Genomic DNA, 22,949 nt, shown 5'->3' on the forward strand with positions numbered 1-22,949 from the left:
GCACCCCCGCCACTTCCCTACCTGGGCTGCCCTACTCCCTTCTGCCTTGATCCAATTCCTTCCCATCCAGCCGGGCCCTGGTGAAGCCCCCTCTTGCAGGAAGTCCCTCGTTGAGGTCGTGATGCTTTCGTGACACGTAGTGCTCCTTGCCTGAAAGGTGGGTTGGGAAGCAGGAGGAGGCGGGATAAGCTGCCCTTGGGACTTTGCGGTGGGCTCGGAAGGGCGGCTGGCACCGCGGGAGTGAGCGCGTAGGCTCTGGCACCTCTGGGCTTAACTCCCTTCCCGCTCCGGGGGCTCTTCCCCTGCGTGGTCCCACGGAAGAGGTCTACCGCCCTCTTCTCCGGTTCCCCAGCCCCTGTAGGGGGGCCCTGGCTCCCGCTGGGGTAATACCGAGAGGAAGGGAGGGTGAGATGCTCGCGGGGTGACCTTGCTCCGGCCCGGTTGCTCCCGATGCCGGGTCTCCGGAGTCTCTCAGCTCCTCACGTTCCCCAAATCTTGTCTTACAGCCTCCCCGGAGTTCTGGGGCCCCGCCCTGACCTTCCAACCCGCCCCTGCTGGCTTAAGCAACCACATGTGTCGCTGGCCACCAGGAGCCCGGCCGGAGAAGCAAGTCAGGCGAGAGGCCCTGGCTCGTGGAGAGATGGGCGCGGAGGGTCAAGGCCGGGAGACTGCGGCTGGGCTCGCTTCCCCGGGCTCGGGGTTCGGTGGCCTCGCTGTTTTCTTTCCGGCAGCTGCCGGGCTCCGCGGGCGGGGCGGAGGGTCTCCGGCGGGAGGGACACCCCCAACCCAACCCGGACCCTCGGGTCCAGCCCCACGGGGCTCCAAGGGCTCAGGGGCCGAGGGGCGGGGAGGGCCGGGGCGGGAGCCCGCGGGCCGCCGCGTGAGGCGCGGGCGCCCCCTGGTGTCCGCGGCAGGACGGGACCCGGGCCGCTCCGCCGCGCAAGATGGCCGGGGTGGACCGCGCCTCTCCGCGCCCGCCTCTCCGCGCGTCCTCCGCCCAGCCCGCTCGGGGACGAGCCCCTCCGGCTCGTGGGTGGGCCACTTCCGTTTCCGCCTCCGACGGCCGGGATCCCCGGAGTGCAGGCGGCTGGGGCTGGGGGTCGGTGGCCCCCCAGTCCCGCAGCCGCGATGCACCCGACGCCCTGGGGCCGCTTCCCTCCGCTCCACGCTCGCGCGGGCCCGGAACAGCCTCTGCCGAGTGCGAGCTTCTGGGTTCTGTCCACATTCCCAGTAACTGTCGCTATGGTGGTTTCTTTGCTTCTCCAAGATTCCTGCTGTACCTGGGGGCCTCCTGCGGGTAGCCAAGAGCCACCACCCGTGGCCATCGAGCCCTTGAATGGTGGCAACCGAGGAACCGAATTTTTTTCTTATTTAATTGTAATTAAATTAAAAAACAAGCAGTGGAGCATTTTTCTGTAACACAACTTTTGTCCTGGTAGGATGGCATGCTACTTTTAACGTTGAAAATGCAGTATCCAAATTGAGATGTGTTGGATAAAATACATACTGGACTTCGGAGTTAGGACAGGAATAGAATGCTAAAGATTCATTTCTTAAATAGCAATCATACACTGAAATATTTTGGATCTGTTCAGGGAAAGAAAAACACATTTTACCTTGTTTTAAAAACATGGCTACTAGAAAGTTGTATAAATTACTTGTGTAGATGGCATTCTATTTCTGGGTTTGCTCTATGGAGTAGGGCGGGCTAAGTCGGAGTCTTATTGTTTGGCTCCACTGTAGGCCCCAGAAATTGGTGACATGGTTTTATCAGTGAACATGGGGATGTGTGTGGACAAAGACTGACCCTCAGAGACCAAGGCCATGGGAGTGACCCCTTGACAGAAGTCACAGAGTCAGGCTCACAGGTCAACCCAGAGGCATCTCTTAGGTGCCCTCAGATGTCAGGATAAGGCTCACACAAACACTGGTGCCCACACTCCCCACATGTGTTGGAGATGGGCACAAGGCTTGGCACAGCTGAACTCAAAAGAAAGAACCCTCACCCACAGCCTGAAGCCTTGGCCAGTGTTGGCTGTGCCACTTGCTACCTCTGCTCGTCTCTTGGTGCCTCACAAGGTAGTTAATGTGAAATGGGGTCAAGTCCAATTTTCCTTCCGGAGGAGCTCCCAGGGCCAGTGGGAGTGAAGGTCGTTAAGAGAAAGCCCTCTTCAGCCACTGATGATGTCACCATTGTCTGAATTCTCTCTGGAGGAAGGCTTTCTGGAAGCCTTTCACGTGTGTTTGGAATGATTTGTTACCAGTACCTATTTCTTTTGAAATATTTAGAGGTACATCTTTTAAAAGCTTCATTCCACACATTTTATTTTTTTAAAATATTTTATTTATTTATTTGACAGAGAGAGATCACAGTAGACAGAGAGGCAGAGAGAGAAGCAGGCTCTCTGCTGAGCAGAGAGCCCGATGCGGGACTCGATCCCAGGACTCTGAGATCATGACCTGAGCCGAAGGCAGCGGCTTAACCCACTGAGCCACCCAGGCGCCCCGTTCCACACATTTTAAATGCGTATTAGTGGACTGGAGCAGGCCCCTGCTTCACTGTTTATACAATGGAAGGCTGAAGCTTCTTGTTCTGCTCTTGGCAGGTAGGGGTCACAGGAAGTAAGTTGAGACCCAAAGGTCAAACCCCACCGCTCAGCACAGCCCCTCTCCTGGTTAATCATCAATGACAGGACACCCAGGAGGGCCCTTTTCTCTCTTAGGAAGCCCAAGTCTGAGGCCTAAAGAGTTCGGAAGAACCCAGGTCCACAGAAGTGTCCAGCCTTAAAAAAAAAAAAAAAAAATATATATATATATATATATATATATATATAGAGAGAGAGAGAGAGAGATAGATACACACACACAGACACACATACCAGACACACATACATACAGGCATACACACATACACTCACACCCCCCACACACAGCCAGAAGGGAAATATCCCGGTATTTTTAACCAAATATTCACTCCCTTGTCAGGGTGACTCTCCTGTTCCAAGTAGTTCTGGGTGCACAAACCCTACAGCATGAGGTGCCGGGGAGCGGGGCTGACCCAAGGTGGATTGTCTTGGGTTCATCTGGGGATCTGGGTCTCTGAGAAGCCTCTGGCTTTCTCATAAATGAGGCTGCTCGGTCTATCAGGCGGCTCCAGGGGCTCTGCAGAGCCAGGGATCATGGGGAGCCGTAAATACCCTCTTTGCCCTGGTTCCAGGTGGGGAGCAGGAAACACCAGGGTCTAGTGTCACAGGTGCTCATCCCCTGGGATAGAGAGCAGGCTTCAGAGATGGCAAGAGAATTTAAGGTGATAAAAGTTCTGGGGTCCTCAAGTCTTTTCCAGGACAATGTAGCTCAGAACCCTGGGGTCCCTTCCCAGCAAAGGGGTACCTCCTGCCTCAGGCAGGCAGTGGAAAGCCCTCTACCACCTGGGAAGCAGATGGACTGAGGCTGAGGCAAGAGCGACACTGGGTTAGATTTCGGGGGGGGGGGGCGGCGGGTGGTGGTGGGGAGGGGGAGGTCCAAGCTCCAACGTGTGCCCTGAAGCTCCTCATGGTTTTTAAAAGCAGCTGCCTCATGGGAGATCAGTAAGTTAGACTCCTAGGACCCACACATCTCTTAGTTCTTTCAGCTGGAAAACGAATGCTCTTAAGTCCCGAAGCTGTTTGGGCCCCAAAACTCTATCAACATCTGCTCTTGAAACCTCAGTTTCACAGGCTGCTGGAATAACCTCTCGGGACACTGTATCCCGTGATGCGGTTACTGTTTCAGAGACTGGAGTTCGGAGTTACAGAGCCTCGGAGTGAGAACCTACCAGCTGAGGGACCACATTTCAAAGATGAATCCAAGGCCGAGGTCTTAGACCTTGAGAGGTCCGGTCAGGGACCACCACCTACACAGAATCTGCTTCATGTTTTGCTCCTGAGCACTGGGGGCAGCCCGGGGAGCCGTGGCTTGCCTGCCCCAGGAGAGCCTAAGGTGCTCATTCCCAGCAGAGCGCCACTCCCTAGGTGGCCTTACTCTCCCTCTCCCTGGTAAATACAAAGCTGGGCCTACCAGAGAATCCATTAGGAGGCAGTGTGGAATAAAGGAAGGTTGGGAAAGTGAGTAAGGAGAAGAAAACAGTGGAAGAGAGTTTGGGGGAATGAAAGCAAGTGACCAAGTTTTCCCTTTGTCCGAAGGGCCTTCTAACAAAACCCAACACGTCCAGTAGACAGGCAACATCGCCATCTGGTGGCCACCGAGGGCACATGCTTTGGAAAGGAACGGAAGTGCTGAGCTCATCAACCCAGCGCTGGCCTTCGGATGCAAAACCCACCCTTCCCCCACCCTCCCGGGTGAGGCTGGCATTTGGCGCAGGGGGGCACCTGTTCAGGCAGACTTCCCCGGCTGCCTGTGAACTCCGGGCCAAGTGAGTATCCTTCGCTCGGCATTAGCCGACAGGGTCTAGGAGCTCTGGGCTGACCTGCAACGTGGAAGTTGAACCTGCTGCCCCCCAGGAAGGCAGGCGGGGACCTTCAGGCTACAGGACTTCCCAGGCCTTCAAGGTGTGGACAAGCCTCCCAGCCAGCCTCGTTTACAGTCCGCAGTCACCTGCCACTCCAGGTGCAGAGAGAGGACTCTGGGAGGTGGGGCTTCTTAGTTAGCACTGTCTTAGGGTGACACTCCCTTCCCACACCCACCCAGTCATCTTCCTCCGTAAAAGCTTCTCAGACACAAAAACAAGCCAGAGTCTGCTGCTGAGAGGAGTCAGATGAACAAGGAGGGCGTTTGTTGTTGCTTTTAAGAAAGGGCTGAGTAATCATTGAGGCTATCATCTTATTGATCAAGGTCCAGCCATTTGCCAAGGTATATACACATTTTATTTAAAAAAGTTTACAGTTTTCATTATACACAACTATTAAGAGGTTATAGTCAGAGGAGGCATTTGTCCTGTTGACAGAAGTGCCCGCTAGATCATCACAATGCAAGGAGAAAGGTGGGAGGGAGGAGAGGGCAAGGAAAAAATAAGCGATAAAAAGCTTAGATTTCAATTAAGGGCTGGTAAGTCCCTTTTCTCTCTTCAAGTATCACACAATATGTACCAAATACAATCAGTAAATAATGGCCATTTCTTCCCAAGCCCACAGCCAAGACGAGTATTTGCCAAAGTGAGAGTCCTGGCCCTTCCTCGGGTGGGTAGAGACCCTGCCCGCCTGACCACGGTGAGCTCCCCCTTCCCCCAGGGGCCTCCACCCCAATCCTTGATGGAACTGCCAAGGTGTTCAGTGGCCAGAGAAATTACGAACATGGATTCAGAAGTCCAAAGAAAACACAGGTCTTTGTGCCCAATCAGAAATAATTTGATTTTAGTCAAGAACCCGGTTAGAAGTTGGTAAAATAACTCTTGCTAACTCTTGTTAATGGCTTTCACTTTTTCTGATTAAGTCCCTAGAATGTAGAAGGGCCACGCGCCATTTAAAAATCAAACACCAGTTCCCAGAAACTTGGTGTCTAGAAACTTCACCCATGAAGGCTAGCAGACGATCTGTCTGTCATGATTCTCAGCCATAACAGGAGGCCTAACGAAAAGCAAGTGTCAGGCCAAGGCCAATCAGCTTCGGAGAGCATTTTGAGGAGGAAAAAATTCCTTCGAGGGGAGACACTCTCAGGAGCTTAGATCAGCCAGTTGGCAATGAGAACAGCTTCTGAAGTGGAAGAATGACGTTAAGTACTGGAGAGACATACGGCAACTTCTGAAAACTACCTTACTAGTATAAAATGCTGGTTGAAACTGCACAGTCACCTCAAGGAAGGTGACAAGATCAAAGACAAAAGAGCAAAATGCCAGCATCTAGCCTGGCTACCACGAAATGCAACCTGCCAGGCCCGGTGCCGGGGCTGCCCGAGAGCAGTGGGCTCCGGGCTGCAGCTGCAGCCACCTCACGTGTCGGTTTTGGCGAGAGCTGGAGGTCGGTATTTGAACAGGGGCAAAGGATGGCTTGCGCTGGTCAACCACAAGGTAAAACTTGGAAACTATGGGTATGCTAAGAAAGGGAGGGAAACTGCCAGAAGCAACTCTGACCTACTACCACCACCTTTAAAAGCAGTCATGTTCAGCCCCACTGAGGGGCTCTGGATGCTTTTCTGAGTGTTATGACGGGAAATCTGGAAAAGCTTCCGGAGCTGTCACACCCCCTCTTCTAGCCTTACTGTATCATCAATCACTGGGGGCTAGAGTCCTCTGATTCCCAGTCAGGCTTTCTTCCAGCTCCCTCTGTACCTAGAAGCACGGTCGTCTTCTCCTGGCTACCTCTCCCAGGTACAGGAAGGGACAAAAAGTTAGCATAAGAAGGATTCTGTTCAACTCATCAAAAGCCAGTTTCTCAGACTAGAGGGAAAGCCCCTCATGGAGCCAAAAGCATGCATGGGACCAAGGTTAGTGCCCAGAAAGGACAGATCTGCACAGAACCAGCAGGTATAGCGTCATCTGGGTAGCCATAGCCATTCCAGGAGCTTCCTGCACTAACAGGGAAGCCTCAGCACACCTTCACCAGACAGACTTGGATGGACAGACACACACGCACACATGCTGCAGCCATATACTTGGGATCTGCTTCTTAACTCCTGCGACCTCCCCCGACACGTCTTCATTCGGAAATTCTGCACCACCAGACTCCCAGTGCCAGAGCATTCAATCCGCAGCGAGCCAATGTCTTTTTTGAGAAAAAGGTATTTAGTTGGGGAGCAGAGCTGTGGCTCACATACATTCCCCCAAACTTGGCTCTACTTGTTTTGTTTTGTCTTGTTTTTGACAAGATTAAAAGCAATTATTATCTGGACATTATTTTTTTTGAAAGGTAATTAGAACACTATTGTTTATACAATATTGAAAAAATACAATTTTTTATTGTTTGAACTCAAATCACCACCCAGCACTTTTAAAGCCTACCCTAAGTCGCACCTACAATTTAAACGGTTATAGCACAAGCAAACTGCTAATTCGGCAGGTAAGCAGGTTAGACAGTGCCAGCAGAGACCCTCCCTCCCCCAAATAAGAGAAGACAACGCGCTAGAGAAGTTAAAGCACACCATTCCATGTTAAATAGTTAACACTACCCCTCCAACAAGCCACAAATGCTAGATAGATAAACTCGGTACGGTTAACTAACCACAGCCCTACGTAACTGCACTTTAAATTTTTTTTTTTTTAAAGAAAACCTTTTGCTTCATGCCCGTAATTAACATAAATTAAGTAAATTCTTTATCTTTTATTTAGGAAAATAATCATGCTAAAAGCAAGTTGTACTTTATATAGATTTTCAAAGAAAAGATTGATTGTGCTTTTTGAATAAAAAAAGATAGGGTATCTTCCAACCTCACTGACTCCAATCTTGTGGAACAGGTAACACTTCTAAACTAAAAACACACACCAGAAAGAAAAACTCAATTATCCCAGTGGGACATTAAAAAATGGTCTTTAGAAGGTTTTAGGATTGGCTAATTCTGCTACTGTCCTATTGGTTGTGGCAAAAAAGGGATACAGACTTGCTGTCTAAGGTTCTCCAAATTCAGCAGGCAACACTCAGATTCGAAAGAAACTCTGCCGGCAACCTGGACATATGGTGAGCTGAGTAAACATTTGATTAGCAGGCATTTTAAACTGTCTGATTTCCTCTTAACACATACAGGAGAGAATATGTTCTTCCTTCAAAACCTGTTCTACTGCATCGTATTTCCGAATGCTTTCCTCTTATTCAGTCACACTCTGAAAAAAAGCAGTTTGTTTTTCCCGTGTAGAGTCACTTTGGGTACAAGGACCTTTATTTGTTCCAATTATTACTCATTTTCAATTTAGAATGTGTGTTGGGTCTAAAATACCCATTTCCCACTCCCACAAGCAGATGATGACCAGGCTGCTGCCAAGAGTGGCAGCAGAAGGGAAAACAAAACCAAAAACATGAAGGGGAGGAGAGTACCCAGGAGTCACAGCCACCAGACGGGTCTTCTTGCCGAGTCTAATGGTCCACTGAGCGGCTGTCCAAGGAGGAGGCCATCTCTTGGTAGGTGAAAATTATAGGTGAAGATTAAATTTGCAACCTAAGCACAATTCACACACACACACCATTTTAAAAATAAAGGCGGAGGAGCTGGGGGGAGGAAAGGAAGGGGAAGGGAAAAAAAAAAAGCTCCAACCCAAACAAAAACACCCACAACCACCTTCAAATTTAAAGCTCTCAGTCCAGGGCAGCAGTCTCAAAGTGGCCTAGAGGACAAGGAGGCGACTCTGCAGGTGCTGGATGAGACAAAGCACCTTCCCGGTCACTCTACTCCTCCTGTCCTGTCCCCTCAGAAAGTTATGGATTACAAGTGCTACCCCAAGAAAAAGAATCCGGTTCAGAAAACACTTCCAAGAGGTTCTCCAAAGCAAAACACTTGTGGCTGCAGGGCCTGCTAGTGAGTCGGGCAGGAATCTACATATAAAAATGTACTTAAAATCCAGAGTCAGAAATTGTTTTACGTTTCAATACTCCAATTAGCTCCCTGTTTTCTACTGTTACTCCACAGAAACGGGGCCACCTGGGAGTCCCAGGAAGGAGCGGCTCTGGCTCTGATGCGGCCGGCTCCTCGTGCTCCCACAGCAGGCCTGGTCCTCCCCCAGTTCCTCCCGTCCATTTTGAAAAAGCACTATTCTATCTTCACGTCCAAGAGCTGGATGGTTTGGTTTGTTTCTTTGGAACCATCAATAAAAGAAGCAACTTTTTTCCTGTTATTCTTACTCACGTCTATCTATCGGAGCGGCTATTTCTTTTGACAGTTGAGCAGCACACAGGCTGACTTGGCCGAGTGGACTTGTGAATGCATGCATTCAGACCGCATATTGCTACCAAAATGGAATGTGGGAATATGCTATGCACCTCAGATTGAGAAATGACCAAGAAATCAAGATCTAAAGGGTGATATATAATATATATATATCAATGCTATTATTCATAAAAACCTTGTTTAGTAATAAAAAAAATTGCTTTGTTTAAATATGAATATTATAGTCTGCTTCTCATGGTTAGGAAATAATAGTCTTTCTGAAAAGCAGGTGCTTTTTCTACTACAACTCCATATCCTGGGCCTCATCTTCCGAAAAGTCAGACATAGAACTCTCCGACGAGCTGTCACCGGTGCCCTCCTCCTGCTCTTTCAGTGCCTCCTCTGTTGCGTATTTCTGGATGTACTCTGCACAGGGGGTGGGGAGGAAGAAAACATAGGGGCAGTGAGCAGGCAGGTCTGTGGTTCGGTGACCCCCAAAGCTGGCGCGGGGCCTTCCTTACCTGCCAGGCTATGGTCACTACAGCTAAGGGGAAACCCCACGGAGAATAATGTCTTTGGCGTTCGTGCATTCTGCCCCCTTCGTAAGAGAGGCGAAGCAGAGCATCTGACGTGCAGGGAAGACACACAGACTGCACCTCCAGCCCAAAACTCCCCAGCGCCATCACCTCCCAGGTGCGTGTGTCTGAGGCAGCCCACCACCCCGGGCCTTGGCTGTGAAGCAGAGGACAGCCGGCAGATGTCCAGGATGGTGTCTGGTGTGAACTGGCTTCCAGTTCGGCCACCAGGCCGCCCTCGCTCTTGCCTTGTTGGCTTATCTGTATGGCCGCGCTCCTCCAAACTTGCAAGACTGGGGACATGTGGACCCCCTATTTTCTCCTTATCTCTGTGTTAAAAAAAACTATTCACCTCCCAGGCAGAGCAGGGCTAGTTATGATTCCACAGTAATTTATAAGGAAATCCCCCATCATTTTCAGACTTGCACTTATATAATTACAGTCAGCCCAAATCCATTATTTTAGGAACAGATTTTAGTCTAAACAGATCCTGCCTGTCAGGTTTCTGAAGCAGCTGGTGAAAACGGTCTCTCCATCCGCTCAGGAACGAGCTGCTGCTATCTGGAGACACAGCGAGCCTGAGTGACTCGATCATCTACTACTACTCACCTGAAGATCTGGCTGAAACAAAGTTTTAAGAACTGCTGAACAAACAACTTGTTCCTAAAAACTCTAAGCGCACACTGATTTTCAGTAAATGGCCTACACACAGGATGAAGAGACAAGACAGGACCTACTGAGAGAGTCAGCAGGAGAGAAACACGCCCTCATGTCCTTACGCCGTGTTTCTCTCCTACGGAGTCACAGGCACTGAGCACAAGAGTAAGAGAAGGAAAATGGCCAAAGGAGCTGGCCAAGTTTGAATAATGTAACACAGGGGCCTAGCTAAGAGTATTTCTGATATATTTAAAGCCAGATGCAGGGCTCGATCCCAGAACCCTGAGATCATGACCTGAGCTGAAGGCATATGCTCAAATGACTGAGCCACCCAAGTACCCCTAAAAGGTTGTTTAAAAAAAAAAAAGGAAAATAAAAAAAGAAAGAATACGTGACAGAGACTACATGTGGTCACATCTGGCCCTTTACAGAAAAAGTTTGCAGACTTCTGACTTAAAACCCTACAAATTCATTACATGAAGTTTTAGGCAGAGATGAGACTTCAAAAGCTCCTGATTAGGTAAGAACTCACCCGAATTTACCTCTTAGAAATATTTATTATAGTCTCAGAAAGGTTTTTTTTACCCTCTATTCGGTCAGCTACTTCGCTGCATTTGTAGAAAGAAGTTGCTGCACTTTGACATTTCTCACTGACACTGTAAGGTGATATTACTAGTCTTCTTTAGTATATTTGAGGAAATAAATGTGTTTTAAGTGCTTAGCATACTAGGACATGGCCTTTCAGGAGACAGAAAAATTAAGAGCAAGGTCATTCATGAGCAGGAGGCCCAGATGCAGACGAAAGGAGTCAGCTGCCAAGTGCGATCGGAGGGAAGCGTGAAAGCAGGGCCTCTGGCCTCTTAGAGGTAGGAAGGCAGGCACATCTGCACTGACCCTTGAAGGAATTCTCAGCTGTAGCACAGGACATGCCATTCCAGGTGAAAGGCACAGCCTCACCAAAAGCAGAGGGGAGGGGGTGCCTGGGTGGCTCAGTGGGTTAAGCATCTGCCTTCAGTTCAGGTCACAATCCCAGGGTCTTGGGATGGAGCCCTGCGTCCAGCTCCTTGCTCAGAGGGGAGTCTGCTTCTCCTTCTCCCTCTGCCTGTTGCTTCCCCTGCTTGTGTGCTCTCAAAAAATCTTAAAAATAATACTAAAAAAAAAGCACAAGGGAGAAGGACATGGCCAGGATGTCAAAACACAAGGCCAAGAACTACATTTGTATCTGAAGCAAATAAGGCAAAATGTACAGTTTGTCTTACTGTAGTTGGATGGTGAGTATATGGTTAAGTTATTCTCTGGGTTTTTTTTAGCTTGACACTTTCCCTATGGAATATAGCTGAGTATCTGAAACTCATCCAATGTGATGGTCACATATTGCTACATTCAGGAATGAAGGTGAAGGTGGAGATCACACACAGTGAGAGAGAGCCGTGAATGGCAGGCTGAGATGCGGAAGTGTGTATCTTTAGACAGTTTCCTGGTGCTCCCCCTACAGGCAGCTCCTATCTACATGATAAAATGTGAATGCTGACAAAATCCATGGTAAGAAAAGTTACACACGCTGACCTGTGAGGCTAGGCAGAGAAATGTCTCCTGGCAGCAGCCTGGGAGAGAGGTCCCATCTAGACATGTTTTTGGAAATCACCTACCTGGAGGGAATCACCTAAAGCAGTGAGGGGCGAATCAGCTCCCCAAGTGGCGAGGGGGGTGAGGGAGGGCTCAATGACCTGAGGCTTAAGACAATGACCATGTCTGGGAATGGAATGAGAAAGGTTTTCAGGAAGGGAAAGGGCAGAACACAAAAGCTGCAGAGAAGTCAGGAGAACATGTCTTGAGCAGGGTGCACATGATTAGGGAGACATGGGGGTCACAGATTATCAGAAGAGGAGGGAAAACGAACCAGCAGGGGTTTAGGGCAAGGAAGTGAGAAGTTTGAAAATGACAGGAAATCAAGAGCAGGACTCCTAAAGAGGTCCACAGGAGCAGACAAAAGCTTCTGAACGGGAAATGCCTCCAACAGGCTGGGTGTAGAGGAAAACCCAGTGCTGGGAGGCAGGGGAGAACTGGGAGGACAAGCCCCCTGGCTGGGGGCTGGGAGGGCACATCTAAGCCATCAGGATAGTTCTTACAGTCCTGATTTTCATTACTCAGGAAGACAAAAATGATAGCCGACACTGACATTTCAGAAAGCAAAAATTCTCTAAGCTAGAGCTTGCCATTCTAAAATAAAAATGTAGATTGGATTCCTTCTGTAACTGGTACTATAGCAGATATGTACTAGAACAGGAATAGTGCTAAATTGTTGAGGCATAATGAATGTAAGAACTATAGAAATACCTCCATAGCGAGATGTCTGTGGGCTGCAGACACTGTTAAGGGATTCCTGTGTCCCAAGTTTAATACAGTCTCATAACAGAATTTCATCTGGTGGAAATGGACTGCTTTCTTTCCTCTTGAAATACATGTTTGGCTATGCAGATATTCTGCTACATAAATTAGATATTAATTTCCAAGAACACCTGAAACCCAAGTAAATTAACTGGAGTACATTTATTTATCTCAACAGAAGTACCAAACAGTACCCTACAGGAATCAGAGAAGAGCAAGAAAACCAAAGGGAAGCCTCAGATGCGCCTCTCTCATGCCTGCACAGTTAAGAGTGAAGACATGTATATTCCAGGCTCTTGTAAATTATTTCTACTGGCACCTCTTGCAAACGGACCTCAGAGGGGCCACACAATTGGCAGAAGCTGACAATCTTCAGGCAAGTCATGCTAACAATTAGGTAACAATGACCACCATCTGGTAAAGAGAGCAGACCTACTTTCATGGACTTGGAATTCCTTTCCTTTCTGGTGGAACTTATCTAGACTTTTCACTATGAAGGTTCTCAAGCACATGGAGAGGTAAAAAATGAACACCAGTAAACCGGTGTGAGGTTACAGATGTTCTTTCAAAACCACAAGTTCATTTTAATGAACTTCATGTCCCATCAGCAGGTAACTTTCAGAGTGAGAAAAGAGGATTCTAGATCGTAAAGGATGAGCAAATGAGCGCTCCTACCACGAGCACATTTCTACCTAGCACAGCACATTTCAAGTTTTACTAGAAAACTGGGCCCTAGGGCCAGCTATCTGCAGCAGACAAGAAATGCGCCCAGATGTAAACTTTCCAAAGTGAAAGAAAATCAGTATGGGGCTAGGAAAAGAAACCAGCTGGATATTCTTAATTCAACAGGTAAAATGATACAATATAAAAAAAGTATAAGGATAAATCTGGCATTTCCCAACTTCTAAAGTTAACAGCTTTCCTGACGGGCCAGGATGATACTGTCTGTAAACAAATGGGAGATTATGCCTTTCATTTACTACTTCATTCTTGAGTCCCAATTTTCTAATTCTACAAGACAAGAGGAAGCAAATGAAGGCCGCGGTTCTTCTGGACAGGGGTCCATGGGGATTTTCACCACACCCAACAAGTGTCCCCCACTCCCCCACTTTCTCATCTTTCCTTTTGCTCTTTCTCAATCCTTCTCGTCTTCCTTGCTGGGACCTTCAGCCTTCCCAAGGTGTGGATGACCCCTTGGAACTACAGGGGCTAGTGAGTTCTGCTCCAGCCCACAGACAGCAGTCACTTTTAAGGCCTGAGAAAAATTATTATTAGCTAAGAAAGGCATTTAATGATCTTAAAAGGCATTTAAAGCCCAATACATGTTAAGTTTTTCTGTGTCTAGGTTAAACTATTTGCTTTCTTACCTTTAATTTTCTGCTTGTATTCTTCTGGTCGGTGGAGGTACATTGCTGCAGCATCACCATTGAGAGGATCTATGGGGTTGGGATAGGCCAACAACTGGGGCAGGAAGGACTCAAATATATTGGTAAGATCTGAAAAAACAAACAGAAATATGTCATGTACGGAAAAAAACAAGTCACCTAAAACTCACGAGTTCAGTAGTCAACACTGCTCATCTTCCGAAATAATCAGCCACATGGATGTTTTCCATAATAGTGTGCTCTGTTACATGTGAGCTCTAGCACATATACTTCTCAGTATCAATTTTAAAACTTAAAATTTAATTTTGCTTTGAAGAATCAGATAAAGGTGTGCCTGATATTCACTTCCAAAGGCAACTATCCCAATTCTAATTCACTCTATGTTCTAAACCAAGAATTCAGGAATACTACAGACATTAATTAAAATGCATGCCCCAAAACTCTACAGCACTCTACAGTCTTACAAAACGAGTAGTTATCTCTTAATATTGCCTTTTTCTGCAGCTTTGAAAATTCCCACTCTGGAAAGTATTCAAGTGCCAGATCTCAAAATAAGTTTTATAGGCCTTGATGTTTAATTCAATTCTCATCACCTTTAATGGAGGTAAATAGAACCAGTTTTTTTATTCTTCTGGCTAATGAAGGTAGGAACCTACATAGGCCACTTAAAATCATAGATAATCATGAGACAGAGAAGCACCAATTTACTGAATTTATTAATAATCATTTTAATACACACATATTAGCTCCTTCTTGCCAGATGTAGCACAAGGTGCTGGGTATACAGCGATAACATTTCACACACGGCAAAGTCAGCAAGAACTTTGCAGCCACATAGTGCTTTATAAAGGAAATGGGCCTTGCAAACCTGTAAAATAAACTACACATTCCCATCACTTCAGAGATGTGGTAACGTCCGTTCCATTTGGCCCTCAGCAGTCAACTGGGGAATCTTAGTGCCTCCAGCTCTCTGCCCTCCTTCAGTTGCTCTATCATGTTTTATGGAAAAATTTCCGTTTCTGGGGGGAATGCTAAAGCACAGCAGCGTAAGAACCACTCCTAACATTTATTCTGCACTTTTACTGTATTTTTACCCCTTTACAGCGAGCACTCTGATGCAGTCTTCTAAGTGAATGTCTGCTCACGTCACATCACTGTGGTTCTCAGGGAGTCATGGTTTTGCTCCCCGGCAGACATCCTGTGATGTCTGGAGAGATTTTTGGTTGTCACACCTGGAGGGTGGAGGGGGAATGGGTGGTGCTAGCAGCCCTCCCGGAGAGAAGCAGGGACGCGGCTAAACACCCTACAATGCACAGGACAGCCCTTTACAACAAATAATTACCTGGGCCAAAATTCAACAGTACTGAGGTTAAGAAATCCTGGTCTGGGTAAAAGGGGTTGATAAACTTTTTCATAGAGGGCCAGAATAAATACTTTAGACCTTGTGGGCCAGGTTTGGACTCTCTTTTAACAACTCAACACCTAGCTTTGCCACCGTAGCACAGCAGCACTCACAGATAATGGGAAAACAAAACGGGTGTGACTGTGTTCCAATCAAACTTTATATACAAAACCAGGCAAACGTGTGCCATCCTCTGCTTTAGAAAACCCCATGAGTAACAGCTCTTCCTCGTCAGTGTAAGGCTTCCCTAACGGTCAGGGTGCGCAGCTGGAGAATAAGCTAGAGCTGCACTGTTTAATGGAACTTTCCGCATGATGAGAATGTTCTGCATCGGCACTGTCCAATATGGCAGCTGCTGGCCACATGTGCCTATGGACGCGCTATGGCTCGTGTGACTGTGTGACTAAAATTTTCATTTTATTTCATTCTAACTTACATTTAAGTAAGTACACATGGCTAGTAGATCCCATATTGGACAGCACCGGTCTAGACAGTAACGTCACCTGTTCCCACGCACCAGGTGCAGACACAGAGGTTTACCTTAAGCATCAAGTAACAGAGACTTGGTATTATAACATGGACTGGAGCTATTTCACCTTCCTAAGGCTAACTTCCCAAAGAACCATGTCTTAGTAAGATTCCCACGTGCCAGGAAATAAATGGAGAGATTCCTAATCAAAAAAACAGAACAAAAATAATCTTCCAAGATAACCCCCGTCACCTGTAGTAAGATTTTCACTGACATTATACTTAAAAATTTTTTTAAAAAAGGAAGCAACATATTCAACAAACCAGTAATTATTCATGGTACAAAACCAATGAAAATTACTCAAAACGCTAAAGAGTCGGAAAAAAACACATACTCTGATGTTGGGGGATAAAGTCCTTAAAATGGTATGTTCTCTAGAATTGTAACTATGTACAATACATGTGCATAAGGATATTTAAAAAGTTATCTCAAGGCAATATGCTTGCGACTTCTCCTTTTCACACATCAAGTGACACTTTGCTTTTTTTTACCTTTAAAAATAGCATTTTCCCATGAATATGTCCTTTCTACTTTTGCATATGTTTGAAATATTTCAGTAAAACATTAAGTCTAAAAAAAAATCAAGGTAAATACATTCAGAAGGAAAGAAACAAGGGTGTGGAAGTTTTACAAACTCAGTATGATCTGGGAGCAGGGAAGAGTTAACAAGACTGACACCAGCACTAACAACACTAACAGGAACGGGAGCAGCAGCAGCCTGCACTTACAAAGCCCTCCCTCCAAGCCAGGCCTCTTTGAGTACTTTATGTGCACACTCAGTTTCACTATAGCCAATGACCTTGGTGCCATTACTATCTCCATTTTGCATATGGTGGAAACTGAGGCACAGAGAGGTTAGGTAACTGCGTTTCAATCCTAGGCTTATCCACCATGCTGCCTCTGTCAACAGATGAAATGAGCAGTGTCGAAACTTTCATGAAGGCACAAGCTACCCACATCTTGGCATTAAAACTGCATATCCTCACAGATGGCCACCCCAACCCCACCCCGTGCACAGTCTTCCCTACTCTCAAGTTCAAGGCCCACAGAATGATCTCTAAGCAGAGAATGTTAAGGGATTTCGGTGGCTCTGGCTCTGTCTGATACTTCGCAGGGGTCATGTGCTTACTTTCAAGGAGCTAAACCACAGAAAGTAGCCCACGGCCTCACAGACACCCACACATGGTGACCTGGGCATTCTCCTGTCATATCAGGGGCTACTCAGAAACATTAGCTGATTAATATTCCTATCAAACAACAAAAACCTTTAAAATACACACACACACACACACACACACCCCCCGAAGTGTGGGTTTTATTCTCTTTAAGTAATGTTCAGAAGTGCTTGAGGACTTGAGAAATACAGCAGATGACATGCTTTATAACTAGGTGTTTTCTGTGTTCCAAGAAGGGATTTTTATACCTTTTCCCCACTACTTTTAAGTTTTTTAAGCTACCAGAAGTGACCCTGCCTAGGTATTTGTTCCCCAAAAGTAAAGAACCCTCAATTATTTGTTCTACCTTCCTATGTTTGTCTTCCTGCATTAACACACTTCTGATCCATTTTACAGATGTGCTGAGTCACGCCTGTAAAACAGTAGAGCAGAAAAAGTACACAGCCCAGGTTCTGGGTGAAGAGGACAGCATTTGAAGACCAGGGTGTTGTGGCTATGGCCGTTTTATTTTTTATTTTTATATTTTATTTATTTATTTGAAAGAGAGACAGAATGGGAGTGGGCGGCAAAGGGAGAGGCAGACTCCATGCTGAACAGGGAGCCCAACATGGGGCTCGATCCCAGGACCCTGAGGAACATGACCTGAGCCAAAGGCAGACACTTAACTAAGCCAGCCAGGCAGGTGTTCTGCCACGGCCATTTTTAAAACAGGTAACACAGCCCTGGGAGTGGCTAACAGAGTGATTACTACTGAGAGGGTCCTCTCCAAGGAAACATCTCTCCAAAGTTACAGATAAAAATCTTCTTTCAAGGTAAGTGTTGACAGAAGAAATCTAAACTGGGGTGCCTGGGTGGCTCACTCAGTTAAGCATCTGCCTTTGGCTCAGGTCATGATCTTGGGGTCCTGGGATCGAGTCCCACGTTAGGCTCCCTAACCTCAGTGGGGAGTCTGCTTCTCCCTCTCACTGTGCTCCTTCCCCTGCTTGTGCTCTCTCTAATAAATGAAATGTTTAAAAAAATGTTTAAAAATGTTAAAAAAAAAGAAGAAGAAGAAGAAACCTAAACTGTAAACTGGAAGTGAAATGAAGATACTTACCTTTGGAAAACTCCATTATAAAATTAGGGGGTTTTCCCCCTAGAATTATTAATAATGGTAATAAAATATCAAAATCTCTCACTTTAAAAGTCTTTTTAAAAAATATTAATTGTCCACTTTTTGAAAGGGAGAGAACCAGACACATAGAACACCACAATCTCAAGATTACAGTCAGCTGGTTCCATTACTGGCTACCTTAATTTTTAAAGGAAGTCCAAAGATCCCTGAGAAGTATGGTTTATGACGAGCAAACAGCTCTTACTTTTGCTTTGGACTAAATCAGCACTTATAAAAATGCAGTCCATTAAGACGCGATTCTTCAGCCTGATCTTACAGTATTAATATTAACAATATTACAACACTCATTCTTCAGTTTAGGCGCTTAAACTAATAATTTATATTCATATTTAATTTTTAAAAACACCAAATCATACTGATCTCTCATCAAAAGCAGCACGATTTACCCCCTTCAGTCCAGAGCAGTGGTTCCTAGTTAGTCTAGATCCTCGATGTTTTGTCCATCAAAATTACCTGTGGAGTTTTTCCAAACCCTGCACACTGAGGCCTCATTACCTACACCATGGCCTCTGGCTCAGGACAGACTGGCATACGTGTGTGTGCACAGCTGCACAGCCAGGAAATGCTACCTACCCTGCACACCCCTACCCGGAACAAACGGGAAGACAGCTATTGGCGTGCGGGTTCTCTGAAAAGGTTCAGGGCTCTGAACTAAGCTGCTCAGGCAGCTGTAGGGGGGCCACGCCCCGAGCCTTTCAGCTCCTTCCTGCACTCTGCTGTCACCCTCACTTCCTCCATGTGGAGGTACTCCAAATGGAAGGTAGAAGAAAGTGGATCCATTTTCAAGGAGCTTTAACGGGCTGCTCTGGAGTATAAGAGGCAGCGAGAGAGATCATCTAACACACTGCAGACATCGGGCAGAGCAAATTCCATTAGACTGAACTGTTTCCAGCGAAAGTGGTAAACAACAGATGGGAAACCTAGAAGACCGCAAGTCTAATCTCAGGCCCTCCACTGACTTGCTCTTTGACCTTGGGCAGGTCTTTTCCTCCCTGCATCTCAATTTCTTCATCTGCAAAAAAGAGAAGTATAATACTGCAGTTCCTTACACGGGAGAATTAACACATTACCAAAAAGGACTATAAAGTAGGCTTCATATGTCATCAAAGGACTAGGCTCAAATATTCAAAAAAAAAAAAAAAGTCACTTTCTTAGAGTAGAAAGTTCAGCTACCTGTATCCCTCAAAGAATACATGTTAATTAAAATGAGTCACAATGGAAAAAAAAATGCACCAATTCTTAAAGTAAAGCCACCCTACTCCAGGTGACTCACAAAAAGATGGTACATGGCTTAAAGGAAAAAAGACAGGAGGGGATGAATCACAGATCATGTTTTATTCTGGGCTGTTTATAAACCACTGACCATATTATTTCTTCTTCCTCTATTTCCTGTGAGTGTTAGAGTGGGAATTTTGGTAGAGCATGCTGCTACCTTTCAGGTTAAAGCCCTACGGATGCCCCGAGCTTGATGTAGCCCGCCCTACCAGGACCTATAATTACCATGCCAGCATTCGCCCCAGAGACTTTAACTTGCATAATATTCATCTGTTTTCCAGACTTAACACCCAAAATGCTGTAACTTAGAAACCACCATCACACAGTAGTCATGGCTAGAGGCCGAGTCATCAAAGCCACCTATCCCACTCCCCCAGATGCCCCAATGCCCTGGGTTCCTGCCTTGCACAGCGGTGTGAATTCTGTGGTGTTGGTAATGTAAGCAGGAAGTTTCATATACTCTTACTCTGGGAAGCTCATCATCTTACAATTTTAAAGAAGTCTATGCTGATAACTACCAAATCTTTCTAACTGGTCCTTTTTATTTCTGGTCTTGTTAAATTTGAAACACTTTCCTCCTGATATCTAGACAGACTCCAACACCCTTGTCGCAGGCTCCCAACCTCTGGAAGGACTTTGATTAGGCTTTCTCCTTTATTCCATTACTCAGTTGGTTTTCCAGACTCACTGCCTGTCCTAACAAAATGCCTCTAGTTCCTCTTCTGTCTTCCCTGGCATGCAACCAGGCCCAATGTACCAATCCACCTCCGATCAGGGCCCAGCCTTCCAGGCTCCACACTCTTGCCTCTGTAATCAGAGGAAGCTTCCTTAAAACAATCTCTCAGGTCACTGCCCATCAACAGCAAGTTCCTCTTGTTTTCCTTCAAAACTCTTCATATTCCAGAAGCATGCTATCCAAACAAACTTATAGTTCACTGGTCCCCTCCTGTCTGACGGAGCACCCCTGGCTTCTCAAGTCGAGATTCACTGCGCCAGCCACAACTCAAGGTATTATGTGTTCTGTAATTCAACAGGGAGCAGGGCTGAGAGGAAGGAAATGAAAGTCCTACTCAGGGGTGCCTGGGTGGCTCAGTCATTAAGCGCCTGCCTTCCGCTTGGGTCACAATCCCGGGGGTCCTGAGGTTCTTTGCTCAGCAGAAAGCCTGCTTCTCCCTTTCCCACTCCCCCTGCTTGTGTTCCCTCTCTCACTGTCTGTCAAGTAAATAAATAAAATCTTAAAACAAATTCTTTTAAAAAATTAAACAGAAGTCCTACTCGTAATTAGGGAAAATCACAAATTGTTAATTCTAGTGGTCTGGAGCTAATGATTCTCTAGGACTTACACAGATCATCTCTGTCCATGGACTTTGGGCCATTATGGTCAAAGCTACTAGCTAAATAGTTGAGATCACTTGAGAATTAACCATGTTATCCATATCCTTCATTTATTAGAGAAAAATCAGCAGCTGACCTTTCAAAACTCCACTGACTTTTGCTCACCTTATAAGCAACTTAATCCATCATGAAATGCTAAGCAAGTCATAAATTTACAATATGTATTCAAATAAAATGAACCATGAAATTCCACTTCATTCATTCAGCTTTTTTTCTTTTTTTGGGGGGGAGTTACCTATTAGATGTATAAAAAACCCATATGAATATACATGTAGTCAAATTTTTATAAGACTGAAACAGCAAATGAAATTTCCAGATTTCCTTTAGTTATTTAATATAAATTTTGGTTAACTAACAGATGTTTACTTTTCCACTCTTTTACTAGCTCCTAAGAAGCTGGAATATTAATACTGGCTTTAAAAATTTCTCCTATTTACAGTCTGTGAACACTAAAAAAGTGAAATTCTACCCTCACAAACAAGGAGTCAGAAACGTGTATTTCTTCAACCTGAAGAACGGCATTTCGTGTGACCAAGAAGGACTTGGTAAGCAGGGGCTCTAAAAGGTGACAGACATCTTGAGAAATCTGCAAAAAAGCTGGTCAGGAGGAATGCCCTCAGACAGGTAGGTGGACTTGCAAAAAGAAATGGCTTTGAAAATAAAAATCACATTCTCTAAAATAACTAACTCGAACCCACTGTTCAATGAGGAAAGCCTAATCCTATAGCTGCTTTGAGGGCACACACGTGGTGAGCAGAAGCAGACCACCACAAAGACTTCCTGTGGTCCTGTGGCACAGAACCAGCTGGCCACAAGGCTTGCCACGCCATATTTAGTTTACTGAAGGCTGACATGCTGCTAATGGAATAATGTATCAAGCCACTAATCTGCTGGGAGATAAATTCAACAATGTATCCAATTACTTATCTGAGAGGGTCTTCTGTGTTTCTGTGTGGATAAAATATATGAGGTCTGAATTCATCAGATTTGTAAGTGTTCTCAGGTTAGTCCAAGGGGATCTTTTATTTTTTATAAGGAGGCTCCATGCCCAGTGTGGAGCCCAACGTGGGGCCTGAACTCACAACCCTCAGATCAAGACCTGAGCCAAGATCAAGAGTCAAATGCTTAATTGGCTGAGACACCCAAGCACCCCCCACGAGGATCTTTTAAAGACAGAATAAGATCTTATGAAGAGGGTCATGCAAGCAAAAAAACAAAACACACCTCCCTCCTCGCACCAAAAAAAAAAAAAAAAAAAAGGAGGAGGGGGCGTGCAATTAGTAGGAATTAGTAAACAAAGAATTTTTGCAATATGATTGATAAGATTTAATCTCACTAGGGGTAGCATTACGATTTTTAAGAATTTCAAGGTAAACACAGGCATTTTTGTTGTATGTTGGAAAGGGCAAGGTCAAAGACATAGGGCACTAAAACCTGGAGGAATACCAGATCTGTTCCGCTAAGGGCCAGATCACCAGGCCACCAACCAGAGGTGTTGTCGTTACGGATCCTGGAACATTTTAAAGCACTCCACCAGACTTAAGTCGTTGCCCATCCGCTACAACTCCCTCCCCTGAAGCACATAACCTGTAGAGGTCTGCAGAGCAAAATGACTGCTGCACAGAGATGAGAATGAAGAACACAGGCTCCTGTTTCCCAAAGCCATTTCCCTTGCCGTCTTGTTGGTCTCACACACCCCCACCCCCCCTCGGATGCTCTTTAAAGGCCATTCGTCCTAATTCAGACCTGGTATGACCCTGCTCCCCTCAGAAGACTGCCAGCTGAAACACAGTAATGGGATTTGTTATTAACTTTCCAGAAATAAGGGCAGTTAATGTACAATGAGCCAGCTGGTACTCTTACAGTCATACTAAAACTCCTATTAAAGTTTTTACTTACTAGACAATAATTTAGTTTGTCTTTAACATCAAAAAAGATACTTCATGCAATTACAAGGTAAGTGGCCACACATGGCAAAGACTTCACCTGTACACAGTGATTGATCACAAGCAAACGGAAACAAAACAAATGCACACCCTCACAACTGAGCCCTCAAACTACGGCCCCCAAGAAGGTAGAACAGCGCTGTGGCTGTCTTTCAAGGTCACAGCCTGGCTCATCTACACCTCCATCACGAAGCCCGGACCGCTCCATGAGCCTCATGCTGACCACCGGTGAACGTGAATGTAGTTGTTTAACCTAGGAGGACC

At 46.1% G+C, this 22,949-nt stretch overlaps 1 protein-coding gene across 1 annotated transcript in view; it reads right to left on the bottom strand.

Annotated features, from left to right (window-relative positions):
* Nucleotides 1-4,839: 4,839 nt before the first annotated feature.
* The window catches only part of UBE2H (ubiquitin conjugating enzyme E2 H), a 103,614-nt gene continuing 85,504 nt past the window's right edge, over nt 4,840-22,949 (bottom strand). Inside the window, exons 6-7 of the mRNA XM_080818907.1 lie at nt 13,772-13,900; nt 4,840-9,210 (exon numbers count right to left, since the gene is read on the bottom strand). Of these exons, the coding sequence (XP_080675033.1) occupies nt 9,086-9,210; nt 13,772-13,900 (254 nt within the window). The 3' untranslated portion in view covers nt 4,840-9,085. The remainder of the gene's footprint in view (nt 9,211-13,771; nt 13,901-22,949) is intronic.

Source organism: Martes martes, assembly GCF_963455335.1.
Source record: "Martes martes genome assembly, chromosome: 11".
Lineage (NCBI taxonomy): Eukaryota > Metazoa > Chordata > Mammalia > Carnivora > Mustelidae > Martes > Martes martes.